Source organism: Mizuhopecten yessoensis, unplaced genomic scaffold, assembly GCF_002113885.1.
Source record: "Mizuhopecten yessoensis strain PY_sf001 unplaced genomic scaffold, ASM211388v2 scaffold2691, whole genome shotgun sequence".
NCBI classification, from domain to species: domain Eukaryota; kingdom Metazoa; phylum Mollusca; class Bivalvia; order Pectinida; family Pectinidae; genus Mizuhopecten; species Mizuhopecten yessoensis.
The window spans coordinates 427,625-444,828 of record NW_018404672.1 but is presented as its reverse complement, the minus strand read 5'-3'; the positions used below and the strand labels follow the sequence as shown (position 1 = coordinate 444,828).

Sequence of the window (17,204 nt, the reverse complement as noted above, 5' to 3'; positions counted from 1 at the left end):
TCACAGTGCCATACAACCTGATCATCTAAGGTAGATCACAGCCCCATAGGACCTGATCATCTAAGGGAGATCACAGTGCCATACAACCTGATCTTCTAAGGTAGATCACAGCGCCATACCCCCTGATCTTCTAAGGTAGATCACAGCCCCACACGACCTGATCATCTAAGGTAGATCACAGCGCCATACCACCTGATCTTCTAAGGTAGATCACAGCGCCATACCACCTGATCATCTAAAGTAGATCACAGCCCCACACGACCTGATCCTCTAAGGTAGATCACAGCGCCATACGACCTGATCATCTAAGGTAGATCACAGCGCCATACGACCTGATCATCTAAGGTAGATCACAGCGCCATACAACCTGATCTTCTAAGGTAGATCACAGCGCCATACGACCTGATCATCTAAAGTAGATTACAGCGCCATACGACCTGATCATCTAAGGTAGATCACAGCGCCATACGACCTGATCTTCTAAGGTAGATCACAGCGCCATACGACCTGATCATCTAAGGTAGATCACAGCGCCATACGACCTGATCATCTAAGGTAGATCACAGCGCCATACGACCTGATCATCTAAGGTAGATCACAGCGCCATACGACCTGATCATCTAAGGTAGATCACAGCGCCATACGACCTGATCATCTAAGGTAGATCACAGCGCCATACGACCTGATCATCTAAGGTAGATCACAGCGCCATACGACCTGATCATCTAAGGTAGATCACAGCGCCATACGACCTGATCATCTAAGGTAGATCACAGCGCCATACGACCTGATCATCTAAGGTAGATCACAGCGCCATACGACCTGATCTTCTAAGGTAGATCACAGCGCCATACGACCTGATCATCTAAGGTAGATCACAGCGCCATACGACCTGATCATCTAAGGTAGATCACAGCGCCATACGAACTGATCTTCTAAGGTAGATCACAGCCCCATACGACCTGATCTTCTAAGGTAGATCACAGCGCCATACGACCTGATCATCTAAGGTAGATCACAGCGCCATACGACCTGATCATCTAAGGTAGATCACAGCGCCATACGACCTGATCATCTAAGGTAGATCACAGCGCCATACGACCTGATCATCTAAGGTAGATCACAGCGCCATACGACCTGATCATCTAAGGTAGATCACAGCGCCATACGACCTGATCATCTAAAGTAGATCACAGCGCCATACGACCTGATCTTCTAAGGTAGATCACAGCGCCATACCACCTGATCATCTAAGGTAGATCACAGCGCCATACGACCTGATCATCTAACGTAGATCACAGCGCCATACGACCTGATCATCTAAGGTAGATCACAGTTCCATACGACCTGATCATCTAAAGAAGATCACAGCGCCATACGACCTGATCTTCTAAGGTAGATCACAGCGCCATACGACCTGATCTTCTAAGGTAGATCATAGCGCCATACGACCTCAATTACTGTTGTGCGGACGTGTTACCGTAAATGTTGCTATAACACAAAACTAATTAAACCAATCATTTCACATCACAGTTATGGCCAACACCGGTACTAAAATGATACTCTAATTACAATATTCTTGGGTGGGCGACTTTATTCACATCACCAATAGTTCTTTCATAAGGTGTTCATCAGTCTGGACAAGGTGATTACTACTATCTATTAATCTCCTGTGGTGTCTGAAGAACAGTAGGACAATAATATCAGGGAAATTAAGGATAATATCTAGGCACTCTGACTGTTCGAAATACCTCGTCTCTGTTTTTCGGTATAAGATATGCTGGGCTAGAAATCAACCCATTCACCCCTATAGTCACATTTGAACTGCGTCATATCAAAGACTGGATAAGTAAAGTTTAAAAATAACCTAAATGTTGTCTAGCCCTGTGATTGCCAAAGAGTGACAAATGACAGAACTGTAGGAGTTACAAGTCGTGCAGGCGTTTCTTACTTCTGTTCTAATAACGGACACTACAGCAATGATGCGCCACACAGAAGTGGCCACAACCTCCATGATTACACACTATACATTAAGACTTGGACTACTGACAAATAGCTACAGGGATGAACAACACAGGAAAATCAATAATATTGTAATATCAAGCTTGGCCATAGTAATATATTGCAACATGTTGCAATAATTTCACAAACTTTTATGAATCGGTTAAAATCATTTTCAAATCATTCTGTACATAATTCCTGTTCAGTATAGATAGCATGACTGCCGTCTGAATACTGGAATATTTTGGAATTATCAGCACATATCGGTCTATCACATATATATATCTCTATAGAAATTTACATCTGACAGTTGCAATATATTTCTTTTATTTCAAATATTTCTGATTTCTATACATGTACAAATGTAAATCATTACATACTGCTATCAAACAGGACATTAAACTCAATCATCCCTGAAATTTCATAATGAACTATTCCAACCTTTGAATTGGAAGAGTCCAAATGTGTCTTCAGGGATGAATGAATTAATATACCAGAAAGACATTTCTAGCCTGAAATTCTGGTAAATAAGTCGGCTAATACATTCCTATCAGTACTGTTGTTGTTTTTTGATGATATTTCATACAAACGATCGCAAAACAGACAACTAGTGGTAAAATCAATAAACTCACATTTGGTGTAAAAATGGAAATCCTTCCGAAATATTAATGTCCCCAGAAATATGAAATAAGGCAGCAGACCTACGTTAAAAAGACTGATGTTTCCATAATAGGATATATATAGGCCCATATAATGTGAATTGGTTAAAATACTGATGTTACGAGAAAAAGATTTCAAATGAGTTCAAATTTTAGCAAGATCTTAATAAAAGTCCAATGGATTGGGAACAAGACACTTCTTTTGATACGTTCAGTATGCAATGTTTTATATTTAGTATAGATAAATCAATTTTTATATTGAGAATAGACGAATCAATTAGAATCTGTGGTGTTGTTATACTATCACAATGGATACAGATAGACATGTCACATATTGAAAGTGTATCTTGATGTTACACTGTAAATTGCATACAGAAACCGATTGAGAATATTAAAGTAAGTCCATCAGCTACAGTTTCTTTTCATGTTTCTTTTCTGAAGCCTAACGATTACTTCAAAATGGGTTACTATTGGGTACTAAAGCAGTGATACATCAATGCCTGGTATATAAGCCAATTTCAAAGTAATACAAGCTTTACAGATGCAGACCTGTCACATCTGGATAAATTCCTTCTTATAAACTCCACACTCATTTTATCCCTTAGGACGAGGTCTTCGGCTTCATTCAAAGGTAAGACGAATGTAGCAATCAGTTAGCTGTACTTTACCTTAGGCCTGTATCAGTGGCATTTAAACTACGAGTACATGATTCCTCCTAAAGGATGCCAGACTTTCTCTAGAATTACTTCCTAATATGCCGGTTTCCATTTATACAGCTTTGTAAACTGGAACAAACTGTGCAATGTAAACAGGTCTCCTGCAACTTCAAGGACACAACAACATGGATACTGTTGGAATTACAGGGGGCAGGGGGGAGGGGCCTTCAACACACCTTTCTGGCTTTTTAAGGCCTGTTCAAACCCTGTTGTTTTAGTTAAAAGGGGGGACCTTTGACAAACATTTCAGTCAAAAGGCAGATATAACATTGAACTGGTCATGAGAGAAGCTTCTGTAAAACACAGTTAAAGTCAACTTCAGATCCTGAAATGTCAATTTGTGTGTTTTTTGTTTTGAGGTTTTTTACTTTCCTACTTTAAAACTTTTCCATCAAACTGGTGGCCCGTTGAGAATGGAATCAAATATTTCCATATTGACCTCAGCAGGGGCAGAATAACCAGCACCATATTGACCTCAGCAGGGGCAGAATAACAAGCACCATATTATTGACCCTAGAAATGACAGAATGGCCATCTCAATACTGACCTTAGTGAGGGCAGAATGACCAGTTCAATATTGGTCTCAGCCAGGACAGAGTGACTTATTCAATAAGTACTTATTTAAAGAGACAGAAATTAAGGGCCACATCTACATTATGACCTCTCCCCCCTAAATTTGATATGGTACTGTTGAGCATGGAACAGTGCTGTACCCGTCTTGATTGAACGTCTTTGAAAATTAAACATATCGGCTTAAAAAAATCTGGGGAGAACCCCAATATTTATTGCAGAATGATTATTGATTTATTGATGTTTTGTTTCTTTGTAATATTAAGATTTACAACCAAGATTTGCAGTCCATAAATAAAGGACCACTCAAGGGTGTGTGTGTGTGGGGGGGGGGGGAATAAATATATAATAACTCCAAATGATATGACCTTGTGGAGACGACAACTTCCTATGATTGGGGGACAAGAGTAAAGTGTAACCAAGTGGCCCATTGTAGGGCTGTTTCATAGGTAAATATAACGTAAACAACCCTAGCCAGGCTTGGTTGGAATAACACAAGGCGTAGTTAAAATCTTATCAACACACCCTAGGCCTATAGCCTCAAAAATATCCCACTCTTCTTTCTTACAGCATGATCATGACAATATACATATCTACGATGTTGAGGCCAGGAATAATAACCTGTTTAAAGTTAGAACAATGTATGTACCGAACAGCAGGTGAAAAACTGTTGCCCAGTTATGCCAGTTTCAAAGCAACTTGCTGTACTGTGATAAATGTGAAGGCTAGGTCAGAAAAAATAAGCTCACAACTGTTTTGTGGTCTGCTATAGCTACAAGGCAAGGCAACTGGTGGAGATTATATGGGAGTGATTTCTAGCCTGCTGTGAAATAATTGGGCAACAGTATACTGTATATATATATATATATAAACTGATGAGCACTTCACCAAGACACGTAGCTCTGTCTACATAGTTTCATTAGGGCGTTAGGCCAGGTAAAGCAGAAGATCACAGGTTTTAATGCAATCAACACAACTAGACAAGACAAGCATAGGAAGACCTTTAATGGCACATCTATGATCTGACCTTGCACAAAATACTTTTGATTTGTCTCATGGTCTCTTCGAATTCCAACATCATAACTCATGATCATCTTACCATAAGTAGGGTTAACTCATTCACCCCTACATATCTAAACTGGACTAAGCCCGTGTCAGATTTGGTAAGGTTCATGTGTGACTTAAGGGGTGAATGGGTTTAAGTGGTTTTGACCTGAGGAATTCAACTTAGTTGTAATAACTACTTTAGTAAATTTACGAATATGTCTGGAAATACATTAATATCTTGGTATATCTATTTTATCTCAAACATTGTTCCTGAAAACGTTTTTTTGGCCAGTGACTAGAAAACCTAATTGGTCCAAACGAAAACTTTGGAGGACCAATTCTTTTGTAATATTTTAATGGGGAAAGTCACAATGGATTTATTAACGGTTCAACTTGAGAAATATCGATATAAGAGAACTTTCGCACAATGTCATTTTTCCTATCAAAACTGTAGAACAATCAAATGACTGTGCTTGGATTGTCACGTGAACGGTTTTAAGCTCTTAGGCCTAGGCCTTCTTTCACTTACTTAGAAACGCTGGGAGAAATAAGAATAAGACAGAGTTATTCCAAACTGACATAGTGGGCAATGCTGTACACACCTGTAACCCCATCCTTAAATCCATTGTGATGTATTCTTGTCAGTTCAACTGAGGCACTCATTGAAAAAAAATATGAATTTGTCTTCAAATTTGATCATGTGGATATGTCTAATATATATACCATCAGTCTGTACTATTGTTTTTTTATTTCTAGATTTTTTTTATATCAACAAGCTTTACAATGGTTAGAATTGTGATTTAGACTAATAGCTGAGCTCATAAACAAGCCGTACATTTAACAAAATGTTATCTATCCTATAGACTGTATGCTGTTTCCAACCAGAATTTAATTAATATGAATAAAGTCAGTGGATTTATATATAGTGGTCATCATTTATTTTTATTTATGGCAACTGACACTGGACTGTGTAGGAATATTAATAAGTTGCTCTATAATTAGTTCTGAAGACATTTGTCAATGGTGGTGAGTATACAAGTGCCTATTTTGGGATCAGACACACCAGGGAATTTGTTAAAATGTCAGCAGATCTGCTGTATTTAACGCAATATGTCGCAATATGGCGGGATGTCTACTGAAAGTAATGTTGAAGCAGCTTTGCCCAGAACTTCAATTAATATGGAGATGAGAAGTGATACAGATGCTGTAACAACAGGTGGTCGGAACATTAACCCTCACCTGGGGAGTGGGAGGTGGAGTGTTGGGAGGAGCGGGATAAAGAAACTGATCCAATTCAGCAGCTGCATGAGATGTACCTAACAGGATAACACTCTCAACATATATATACCATAAAAAAACGTAATACCCCAGACTGTTAGGAAATGTTCACGCACAGCCACCCTTAACCATCAATTCAATACAGAAGTATATTTTTGTATTTTGTTGATCTGCCAGGGCAGTCCATGAATATCTCACTGGTGATGAATGACATTTATTTTTAGTAAATCCCTAATCTGATATGATATATCAAACCCTACATTTGTTTATATCCTTAAATTAAACCTGGCTTCATGCAAGTATCAGAAAATTTGATCTCAAAGACTATTACTCCTGTGTAGCCAGTGATCCATGTTTAACTCATTCACCCCTAAAGACACATTTGAACTCTTCCAATTCAAAGGTTGGAATAGTTCATTATGAAATTTCAGGGGTTAATGAGTTCTATCTAAAGCCTTAACCTGGGATTTATCTTGGTATTTCGGGAAATGGATCCGGGGTTGAAATTGGGGACAAATCTTGTGACGTAAGACCCATTTTAAAAAATTTGGATGATCATTATAACTCTGAATACATGTAATAAGACTATTTCACTTTGATGACGCCAATCTTTACAACAACATTATTATTCAGTCCTCCTACGCCGCATGACGCATTTTGCAAAATCAGTCAATCATAACAAATTTCTTTAAATAGATGCATTTTACTTTTCCAGATTTCTCAAATTGGGAATTTTAAAGGAGCAAATTGGGAAAATCATTCACTTTTTCTATATGGAATGGGTCCTTTAAATGGACCTAAAGAGTACCCTAATAATCCCTGCTAAGCCTCTTCATTCTACCCCAATCACACATTTGTAAGTTGGTAATTGGTTCCTAAAGATGGTGGTGTACATTGTAGATAACATGGTTTCTTGTACATGTACATCATGTACTCTGTTCAAAGCCTGATAACTGCAACAATAACTTTATATTGTACAAATTTCATCTACTAGTAATATGTTTAAATAGATTGAAATCTATAACTAAAATTTACAAGTATATTGCAAAGATTTGGAGAAATTAGGTACATATTTCAATTAGCAAACACCTTGGGTATACATATACCCTGGGACATTCACGCTCTGTGTCAACCTATGGCCATCGCTTCAGAATTACGACTGTCAAATCTCCAGTATTGGGTATCTTAACTTCTACCTTGTTCTACACAAGCAGAATTAGCCACTGGGTGTTTACATCAAGTGATAGCAGATACACCCTGGTATCAGTGAATTGTCTTCAAGTTTTTTTCTATATATGGTCTAATAATATAAGGTCATGCTCATCAACGGTGCCCTACTTACTGTTCATCGTAAAACTAAAATTACCAAAAATTACATGTGCACAGCAGTTCATGATTATTTGCAATATAATTAGTACCAAATAAGTTTTTGATGATCTTGAAAAATCTATTTAAAATGTTACGATCTTAAAAACATTGTATAGTTAATGTATTTCTACCCAAAAATGTTAAATAAAATTTGTTTCCGTTTCAAATGTTAATAGACAATATAGGACAATAAAATAATTCTCCATTGTCAAACATGAGAATTTATATATATATATATATATATATATATATTCACAACTGACGCAAAAGTATGTTGTATTGATACTAATAATGTTATTGATATGGTGATTGTTGACCCTCAAGTAGGTTTGACTTTCATATTGATTTTGATTTGACTTGATTTGTGTAAGATTTTAATCCTATTTTGAAAGCCCTGTGTATGGGGGGCAACTATGGGGATTCACAACTCTTATATGTGTATACATACTATAAACTACATGGATTAAAAACAACCACTTTAAGACCAGAAACACAACTATCTTCCGATATTTTTTTGAAAAACTGGGCTGTCATAATTGTATGTTTCCTCCATCTGAACGATGCTGATGACGCTGAATGCAGCTACAGACTGGCTTATCCTCACCTGCACAGGGGCCCTATATTTATCCTGGCTATCATCTCTTATGGTACTTCAAGATCTATCTGTATTGACATAAAAACTTAAGAGTAGGGACTGATCTTTATCAAAGCACTAACATAAGGGCAGTAATATCTTAAGAAAACGTAGATATATACATATACATCAGACACTTCAAACAGTTTTTTTTTATATATATATACACATTTAATAACAAAGTATATATAGAGACCTCATTTAACTGTAATGAATCATAAATGTTTTAAAAGTTTACTAGTCATCATCCCCCGTCATCAATGTTTAAAAAGTTAACTAGTCATCATCCCCCGTCATAAATGTTTAAAAAGTTTACTTGTCATCATCCCCTGTTTATCTTTTTGTAAAATGTACAACAACTAACTAAGGCAGGTACTTTCTTTGGTGGTTTCATGTAAACACATTTTTTGCTTGTTATAAATTTCCACAGTTGACGATGGAGTCAATCATCCATGTAATTTTTGCTGTTCCATCCATTATAAAACCAGGATATGGGTCCCCATTTTCTAAATTAATCTTGATCAATTTACAATTTTTAAACTTCCAGTTTAACCACAAAAATGTTCCTCAGCATAATCTTGCATCACAGCCTGATAACACAAAATCTCACAAATGACCAAGATTTAATGAGTGTGACTTCCATATCCAAAACCGTGTTAAAGATCGATTGCCCATCAAACAGTGAATATTTGTCCCCAATCGCACATCTGTGGGACCAGTTTGACCAGAAGGTCAGGAGGAGAAGCGCCTCAGTAGTGACAAACTAAAGCGTGGATCGAAGGACAATAAACAGGTTGACGAGTTGGAGGTAACGAGCGAATGTAGCACTACAAAGGCACGTTACTTCATTGTTATAAGGGAAACAAATGGCTCAGGGTGCCCCTTAAGCCTGTTTTAACATCATTTAATTCAAAACTGTCAACAAAATTCATCAAAGCTTAATCACTAATAATGAAATCAGCTTGTCCTAACATTGTTTAAACAAACAACGCCGGTGACACTACACCAAATTTCATCAACACTTTATAAAGAATCAATACTAATGAAGTTATCTTAAAATGCAAAGCCTTAAATTGTCACCCATGAACCACTAACTGCTAAAAATAAGTTTGCGTTTCTTTCTTCCTCTTTGATGTTTAAAGGTGTTATATTTTCTATAGATGTGTACCCAAGTACACTATATATTTTCCATATATTTAGCATCAAAAGCCTGTGAACCATAAAAATGATGAACCACAGACTAAAAATAAACTGCCACCTCAAACTTCACATTGCTTGTTCTCCATATTTGAACTAATTCTGCAAAATCAATGAAAACTCTCTAGATTACATTATATACATGTTGTATCTATGTTCAACTTGAAGTCTGTGAGGAAATGGCACCTTATTCTATAGTATAATTATAACATTTGCTTGATTCTGACTCAGAAAGTTGAAATGCAAACATTTACAAGAAATGATGTTTGTGAACAGATCCATGAAGTCAAATGAAATAGTATAAGAATAGGCAATCACACCAAACTATTATTAATGACATAGTTGCGAAGACCTTGCCTTTAGACCCCTGGCCCAAAAGCTTGAAATGCATATTCAAATCAGCACAAAAGATTATGCCTCTGAACAAATACTTCTGTTATCTCTTTCCGTACCGTTGTCGTGTAGACACGACAACAATATGTCATCCTGGTCCCCGTTGTCGTGTACAGACGACAAAATAAAGGGCTGTCACATCCCCGTTGTCGTGTACACACGACAAGAGACTTGGGTGTAACCTGCCTTATGTTTAGCTGGTTATCGCACGAGACTGTCGCGAAAAATCAATTAATTGTCGCTAAAATCAGAACCCATCAGTTTGGAAGAAATAATTATGTTTGTGCAGAGTACACTTTTTTATAATTTGACTAATTGTTTATGCATTTGCCGCAAGATGTTTGTGTTTGGTGTCTTAAATATAAACAATATGGCGGCAAGAGTTAAGCAATTGCAGCAACTCAGTTCTCTTATACATGTTTTGCATATATCCTCAACAAATTGATGCAAGGTATTCCTTGACAATATATAATATCACCAAATTTTCATGACTGAATTCACAAATTTAATTTCAAGCTTACTACTTTACGATTTTGAAATACTTCAGTTATAAATCGTTGATGTATTGGTCAATGGCAACAATATAAAGGGTTGTGTACTGAAGTCTCGGAAGCTATTTATTTTAATGTTTATAAATATTGAATTATCAAATATAACCTCAGGGTATTAATTGTAGCATTTTCATTTGCTAAAATTTTATTTGTTTATACATATATATTGATTATTATAATTTATAGATCTACGAACTTGATTTTTTCAAGATTTGATTCTAGGCCTGTAATTGTTGTGACAATCCAGTATTATATGTTGTACATGTATTGTGAATCTTGAAACTGACAGCTATGAAACACAAACACCTTTATTGAATTAACATGATATTATATTAGCTTGCAAATAATATTGACGGAGCAAAATTTCATCAATTTCCAGCATATGGATGCATTTTAGAGACTAGAATTATCACAGAACCTTCAATTTTTTTCATAAAACCACCAAAACAGACACTTTCATCAAATACGTTGGTAAATTGCAGCGAAGAGACAGGACCCTTTCACCAGAAAAAGGATAGAGGGCACTTATAAGGGCTGGGGCGCTTATTAAGTAAATTATGGTAATGGTCTGTTATACTACATGTAGATATAGTTGGTGCCTGTGGATTGTGATGATATTATAATTAGCTTACCCCTGGTACAGTAGGACACCGTGATATTGTTATTGTAAAGTAGTACAGCTGGACAACCATCCAAACTGTATAAACAAAGACGTATCTAGTTTCCGAGTCTGGATTCTCCGGTATCAGTTAGTGAACAGACTATACACACATATAAACATTATATCACGTAGGTAGAAACGACTTAAGTTGCATACATGTATGTTCACAGTGACACACATCACTTGCTTGTATGTCCAGAAGTGTGAATTACTACTGGGTAGAAATATTTCCCTTAACCTGATATTGCCTATATTTTTGTGTCTACCCTGAAGTTTTTTGGGGGAATTTTCAAGGAAGGACTGATGAATTCCAATTTTCTTCTCTACAAAACCTTAATAAAACACAGCTAATTATGGCCACACATTAGCAAATGCATCTACACTCAATTACTGATTGTGTCAAGAATTGTGAACCATATATTTGATACAAGGTAGAAAAAAACTCTCCCAGAAGTGACCAATGACAGTTAATCAGGGACCTGCCTAAGTTCTTTACTGTTCATGATCAAATTTGTCTGGATAAAAATTCCTCTTTCTCTTTTAGATTTCCCTCGGCTTGATTAGAGCGTTGTGCTAGAAATTTACTGATTTTCTTTAAATTATTCCTCTTTTCTGTTCTTGAAAATGCTCATTCTCTATGCTTTTAAACCTTTAACTTTTGTTAAATGAACAAAATCAGTAATATTCTTAAATTCAAATCATCTTTAGTAAAGAAGGAAAGATTTCCTATTTATGTATCTAATTATACAATTATATGAAAAATGTTGAATTTCATAGATGTTAAGATCCTCAAAATCACAAACAAATCGATAGCATTCCTTCAAAATGTAAACTTGTCATGTAAGAACACACTGATCATTTTTAAATCCAATAATCAGCTTGATTATCACGATAGTGTGAAAAATATCTCCCACAAGTAAATGTAGAGAAAAATCACACCATTATATGTCCACAACCGTGTGAATCATTCCAGGGTACAGTGATTTTTTTTTAAGGTTTATTTGGGGCTTTTAACCCCCAGCTAATTTTTGGTCTTTTTTCCCAAAATCAATGCAAAAAAAATCACTTTATTTACCAAAATCATGATTTTGTGGGTGATATTTTCCCAAATCAACAGGTACAGGCCCTGTGGAAAGGAAGTAGAAAAATCAATGGGGTAGAAAAAACTCTCACTCATTACACATGTATGCACATGCTTAGGCAAAAAATAACAAGAGTACCGCGAGGCGGAACAAAATACGCCCGTCGAATGCCATATAGTGTTATATACTTTCTTACATTAAAATAAGATCTTCATCATTCTAAGAGTAACCGCTGATATGCAAAAAAAAACGTAGGAGAAAATCTTCAGACAAAAAATAAGATACTGAAATGAACAAAAGGCAATTAATTTTGCAAAAATCGTCGAATCAAAATTCTTTTAAGGGAGACACAGCTTCATATCATGACTATAAATTTGACGGTCGTACAAAAAGTCTGTTTAGAGTTGCATAGGCAAAAAAAACAGGGTAGGTAGGTCAATTTTTTTGTGTGTTTATTTTTGTGTACGGTGTGGTCATGTGAGTATGACCCTTCTATTGTATGTAAAACAAAGAATTACATAAACAAGGTTCATTTGGAGGCAAATTGTGCTCCATATGCAGACATTTAGCGCCAACACAGAGCTGGAAGCCATTTTGAAAAGCAAGGAATGATTTTTTCATATATTTTGTATATGTATCAACATGCAGCTTAGTGTTTATTGCTGTCTGAACAACCAAAGATGACTTTGTGTGTCTTCCTTATTAGGTAGCTTTACATTTTCATTTGGAAATCTGGTTCTACTATTTTGAATTTATAACATAAAAAATCACTTGATAAATAAAGTTGAACTATCAAATTTTCTATATGACGATCGAAGAAAACTTCTTAAAGATAAACGTTATATAACTTAGCCTTAGGATTCATATTTAAAAAATCAAATATCTTGAAAAATAGCACAACATTCCATAAAACTTTCCAAATAAGTTTGTTGACCTGTATGTTTACCATTTAATACAATTACGTTGCATAAATGGTCTGTGATATGATCATTTTATGTGTGACTCCTTAAAGAGTTCAAGGGAAACATGTGGGTTTAAACTGATTAAGTATTGTCAGCTTACATTTTTTAAGATGTTGGAGAGCTCTATTGAACTTGATGTATAATCTTGAATATTTATTTGATTATGTAGATGAAAGCAAGAGAAAGTAACATAGGGGACCATATTCATTATCTGATTATGTAAAGCACCTAATATGCCTGTAAACTTTGTTTGACATGTAAGCATTCTTGACATTCCGGGAAAAAGGGAGTATACCCGGAGTTGTCTCCCATGTAAACAGTGTAATACACAACACAATACACAGGCTTCCAGATCTAGGCTTCACGCTTATTTTACAAACATATGTTAACTGTCAACCTTTGTCATGATACCAAATGTGTTAACAGCTTCAAAGCATAAAGGTCCCACACTACTATAGCCCTGATGTTTTTTTTCTGGCGAACTAGGGCTAGCGAATGTATTATCTTCCAAGATGGCGTCGTTCATTCTACTTCCGACATTCAAGTCGGTTGAATATGGAGCTTGCTTTACACGAATTATGAATAAAACAAAATCATTTACCATTCCTGCTGACATCCATCTCCATGAGGTTGATAAAACTGGCCACATCTGACGATAATCGACAGATCTCATTGTCGCTTAAACTCAATTTCTTCAACTGTACCAGGCGAAAAAATCCCTGAAAGACGAATGAGAAATGTAAGATTCGGTTCACTGTTACCGGCATAATGATGTTATTTTAACACATTCGGGATTTGGCCATATTTTTACATACCTTTGGCAGGTCCTTCAGTTGATTAGCATCTAAAAGTAATTCTTCCAAACTACGAGTATATCTCAAAACGTCGTCTGGAACATCAGTCAGGTTGCAGTGTCGCCTATCGATATATTCGACCTGACGATTGCACGCCTTGAACAACGGAATACACTTAAACATGATGCTTGTTAGCACTCAACGTCCATCGAGGACACGTAAAATATCCTTAAGAATTCATCAAACATAAAACGGAGGAGGAATAACAGAATAAAACAAGGATACAAGGCTAAAAGTATCTACTCCATCGTCAGTTTCGAATAGAGCTACATTTAGCCGCGTGACGTCACGTTCTACCCATCATGCATTTGCACAACAGGTACGCGATATAATCTTCCCGGACCGAAATAGGTGCGATACATTTTGAGATTTATGCTTCCTTATTTTCTTTTGTAAGTGTGTAAACCCCTCGGTGTTTACACTGTTAACAATTGCAACAAATGTATGTGCATATAATTAGCGTGTTATTAACTGGACGAACGGCCATGAAATGATTTAATTAGGCCCAGACTGGCGATATGACAGGTGTGATTTTGATTACCTGGATATATTGTATTGAGCTTAATTAGCTGAGTATGGTAAACCAAGAAAATATAATTTGAATTTTTAGCTGAAATACAAGAAACTTATGTTATAAAGTTATATTCCTAACGGTGGAGTGTTTGAACCAAGTAATTATACATGTTTACGTTTTTATTTTGATAGTAAGGAAAATATCAGCGGTTTCAAGTTTCCTTAAATCATTGTTGAAGCTTACAAAGCTTGGTACAAAATGAAGACATGATTGATTAGCCTTGAACAGATGGCGACTTTTGTTTGGTATGTTTATCATCTAACACAAACAATGAATTTTATTAAGCTATAATTTAGCTTTCCTGGTAATAACCAGACATATGAAATATTGTTTCCATTTTCCAATTAATCTACCGGCGAGTTAAAAAAAAAAAGAAAAGAAAAAAACCTTTTAAACAAAACTAGAAGTCAAAAATTAAAAGCCTTTTTATATTCATTGCTCGACTTGTAAATACACGACAGAGATCTACTATAAAACACATACATATTCTAGTCAGTCAGAGGTTTAGAATTGTAGATTAACACAGCCTTCTAATGTCAGTTTTTCAGGTTCTGTTTGTTTATTTTCTTGTGCCGTAAGACACATTGGAGAGTAGACATTTCAAAATGATACTTATGCATTATAATGATACAACAATTTACAATGAACACAGCATAAACAATTACGTAATTAATTAATCGTATTTCCCCTTTATTGTCCTAATGTCTAACCACGGAATTAGATTAGTTATCTAAGTCCGTGGTCTAACCTAATATAATAAGTGATATACAACCGGTAATCTTAGGAAAAGACTGGTATAGACTTAGCCTGGCTGTTGTCCCATCCTTCTGATAATACAATTCAACAGTATTTTATTGACAATATATACTACAAACATATATACGTTGTATATATATCAAAGAAGATGTTAGTACAGTATTGAAAAAGGAATCGGACAACAGGCTATGCCTATGTCAGTCTTCCTCTATTTCCGGTAGCTATATACACATATACAATGATTATATAATACATGTGTTGTTTTGTATTTCTTATTATCTGTTCATCTGTATTATTTGAATTCCAACAAATTATCAATCAAATATTTTGAATTGAATAAAATACTTCACGATAGACAATGATGATGCAACACAGCATACTGCAATGGAATACAGTATCGAACGATAACACGACATACATCACAACACTACATTTTAATACAATAAGCTTCTAATGTAATTATATACTACAATCAGAGACGTACATAGCTCCTTATATCAAATTTTCTTTTTGAAGCTATGTTGATTTTGTTTATGTTAATAATAATAATAATAATAATAATAATAATAATAATAAACATTTATATAGCGCCCTATATAATTTGTAAAATTACTCTAAAGCGCTTTACAACATATGGATACTAGTAATGGTTATAATTGTGAAAACAAAAAAACAATGGCTTACAATCACTTTTATACATTTAGGCAAGCAACGTGCACATAACTGAACAAATAAAAGGGTGGTATTTACATGACGTCTTTGCAAGGAATCTAAAATAATGTATATTAGAAATATAAACAATCACTTTGCGACTTTTCTACATGTACATGTCTATGTATGTATTTCACTGTGTTTTACTATTTTGCCTTCAAACTACTTTGTAGTTACAAATGTGCATTTTTTTTTTTAATTTTTGATTTTTTTTTTTATATAATTTATATGTCTGCTACAATGTACGTTACAGGTTGTGATACAAAAGCATAGTATAAAAATGAAATACGAAATCACAATGAACGATATTGTTGTAGCACGGAGGTTCAATCAATAAATAAGCAGTAAAGGCAATAACAACATAAACATATTCACTACAGTAATACAATACGATGTATTGCAGCCATTAATGTATTGTGATAAATACAGACTATTCTATTGAAAAGTTTACGGCGCTATTTCGTTGCACGAATACTATTTTTTTCTTCTTCTACATTCCATGTACACATGTATTTTATAGCTGATCGGAAAGTAAACCTGCAGATAATATCATGATATACCACTCAATTCCTGTGAGCTTTATGGGTCGTTGCTGACAGAAGTTCCCTGACCAACACAGAATTACTGGTGATATAACTCATCACTAATTAGGTATACCTCTCATACGTACCAAAGCTGTCAATCAATCTGCCCGCAGGCTATAGTGTACATGTTCTCCGCGTGGCAATAGTGAGACGTTTTTCTCCACCTCGTCTAAGTGCAGGGTGTATCAATATATTATTGATCATGCCTGCCTTCAACCTTACTTAAGTAAACCTATTCCTGTAGTACAAAAAAGCAATTGTCAAAATACGACTGTCTTCACACAATCTTTTAATAGAAACTGGAAGGCATAGAAAAATTCCTCATAATTTAAGACTTTGTCCTTTCTGTAAAAATGATATAGAAGACGAATTCCACTTCATTCTAAAATGCCCCTCCTTCAGCGAACTACGAAATAAATATATTATATTATATAATCGTGTTAATCCCTCTGTCTATAAATTCATCAAATTATTATCAACCGGTAATGTCAACGAATTAACTAACCTGGGTAAGTTCATGCATGTTTACTACGTTCTACTCTGTTGGCTTCTAACTAGCTTGATTTGCAAGCTCTTACTTCATAAAAACACCTGTATTTTAACTAT

The 17,204-nt window shown here is 35.4% G+C and overlaps 1 protein-coding gene across 12 annotated transcripts in view; it reads right to left on the bottom strand.

Moving 5' to 3' along the window:
• The window catches only part of LOC110446422 (protein scribble homolog), a 103,654-nt gene extending 89,377 nt beyond the window's left edge, over window positions 1-14,277 (bottom strand). For all 12 annotated transcript variants that reach the window (XM_021491571.1, XM_021491564.1, XM_021491570.1 and 9 more), the window contains exons 1-2: window positions 13,935-14,277; window positions 13,721-13,838 (exon numbers count right to left, since the gene is read on the bottom strand). In XM_021491571.1, coding sequence (XP_021347246.1) covers window positions 13,721-13,838; window positions 13,935-14,096 — 280 coding nt within the window. In that variant the 5' untranslated portion in view covers window positions 14,097-14,277. The remainder of the gene's footprint in view (window positions 1-13,720; window positions 13,839-13,934) is intronic.
• Window positions 14,278-17,204: the final 2,927 nt, after the last annotated feature.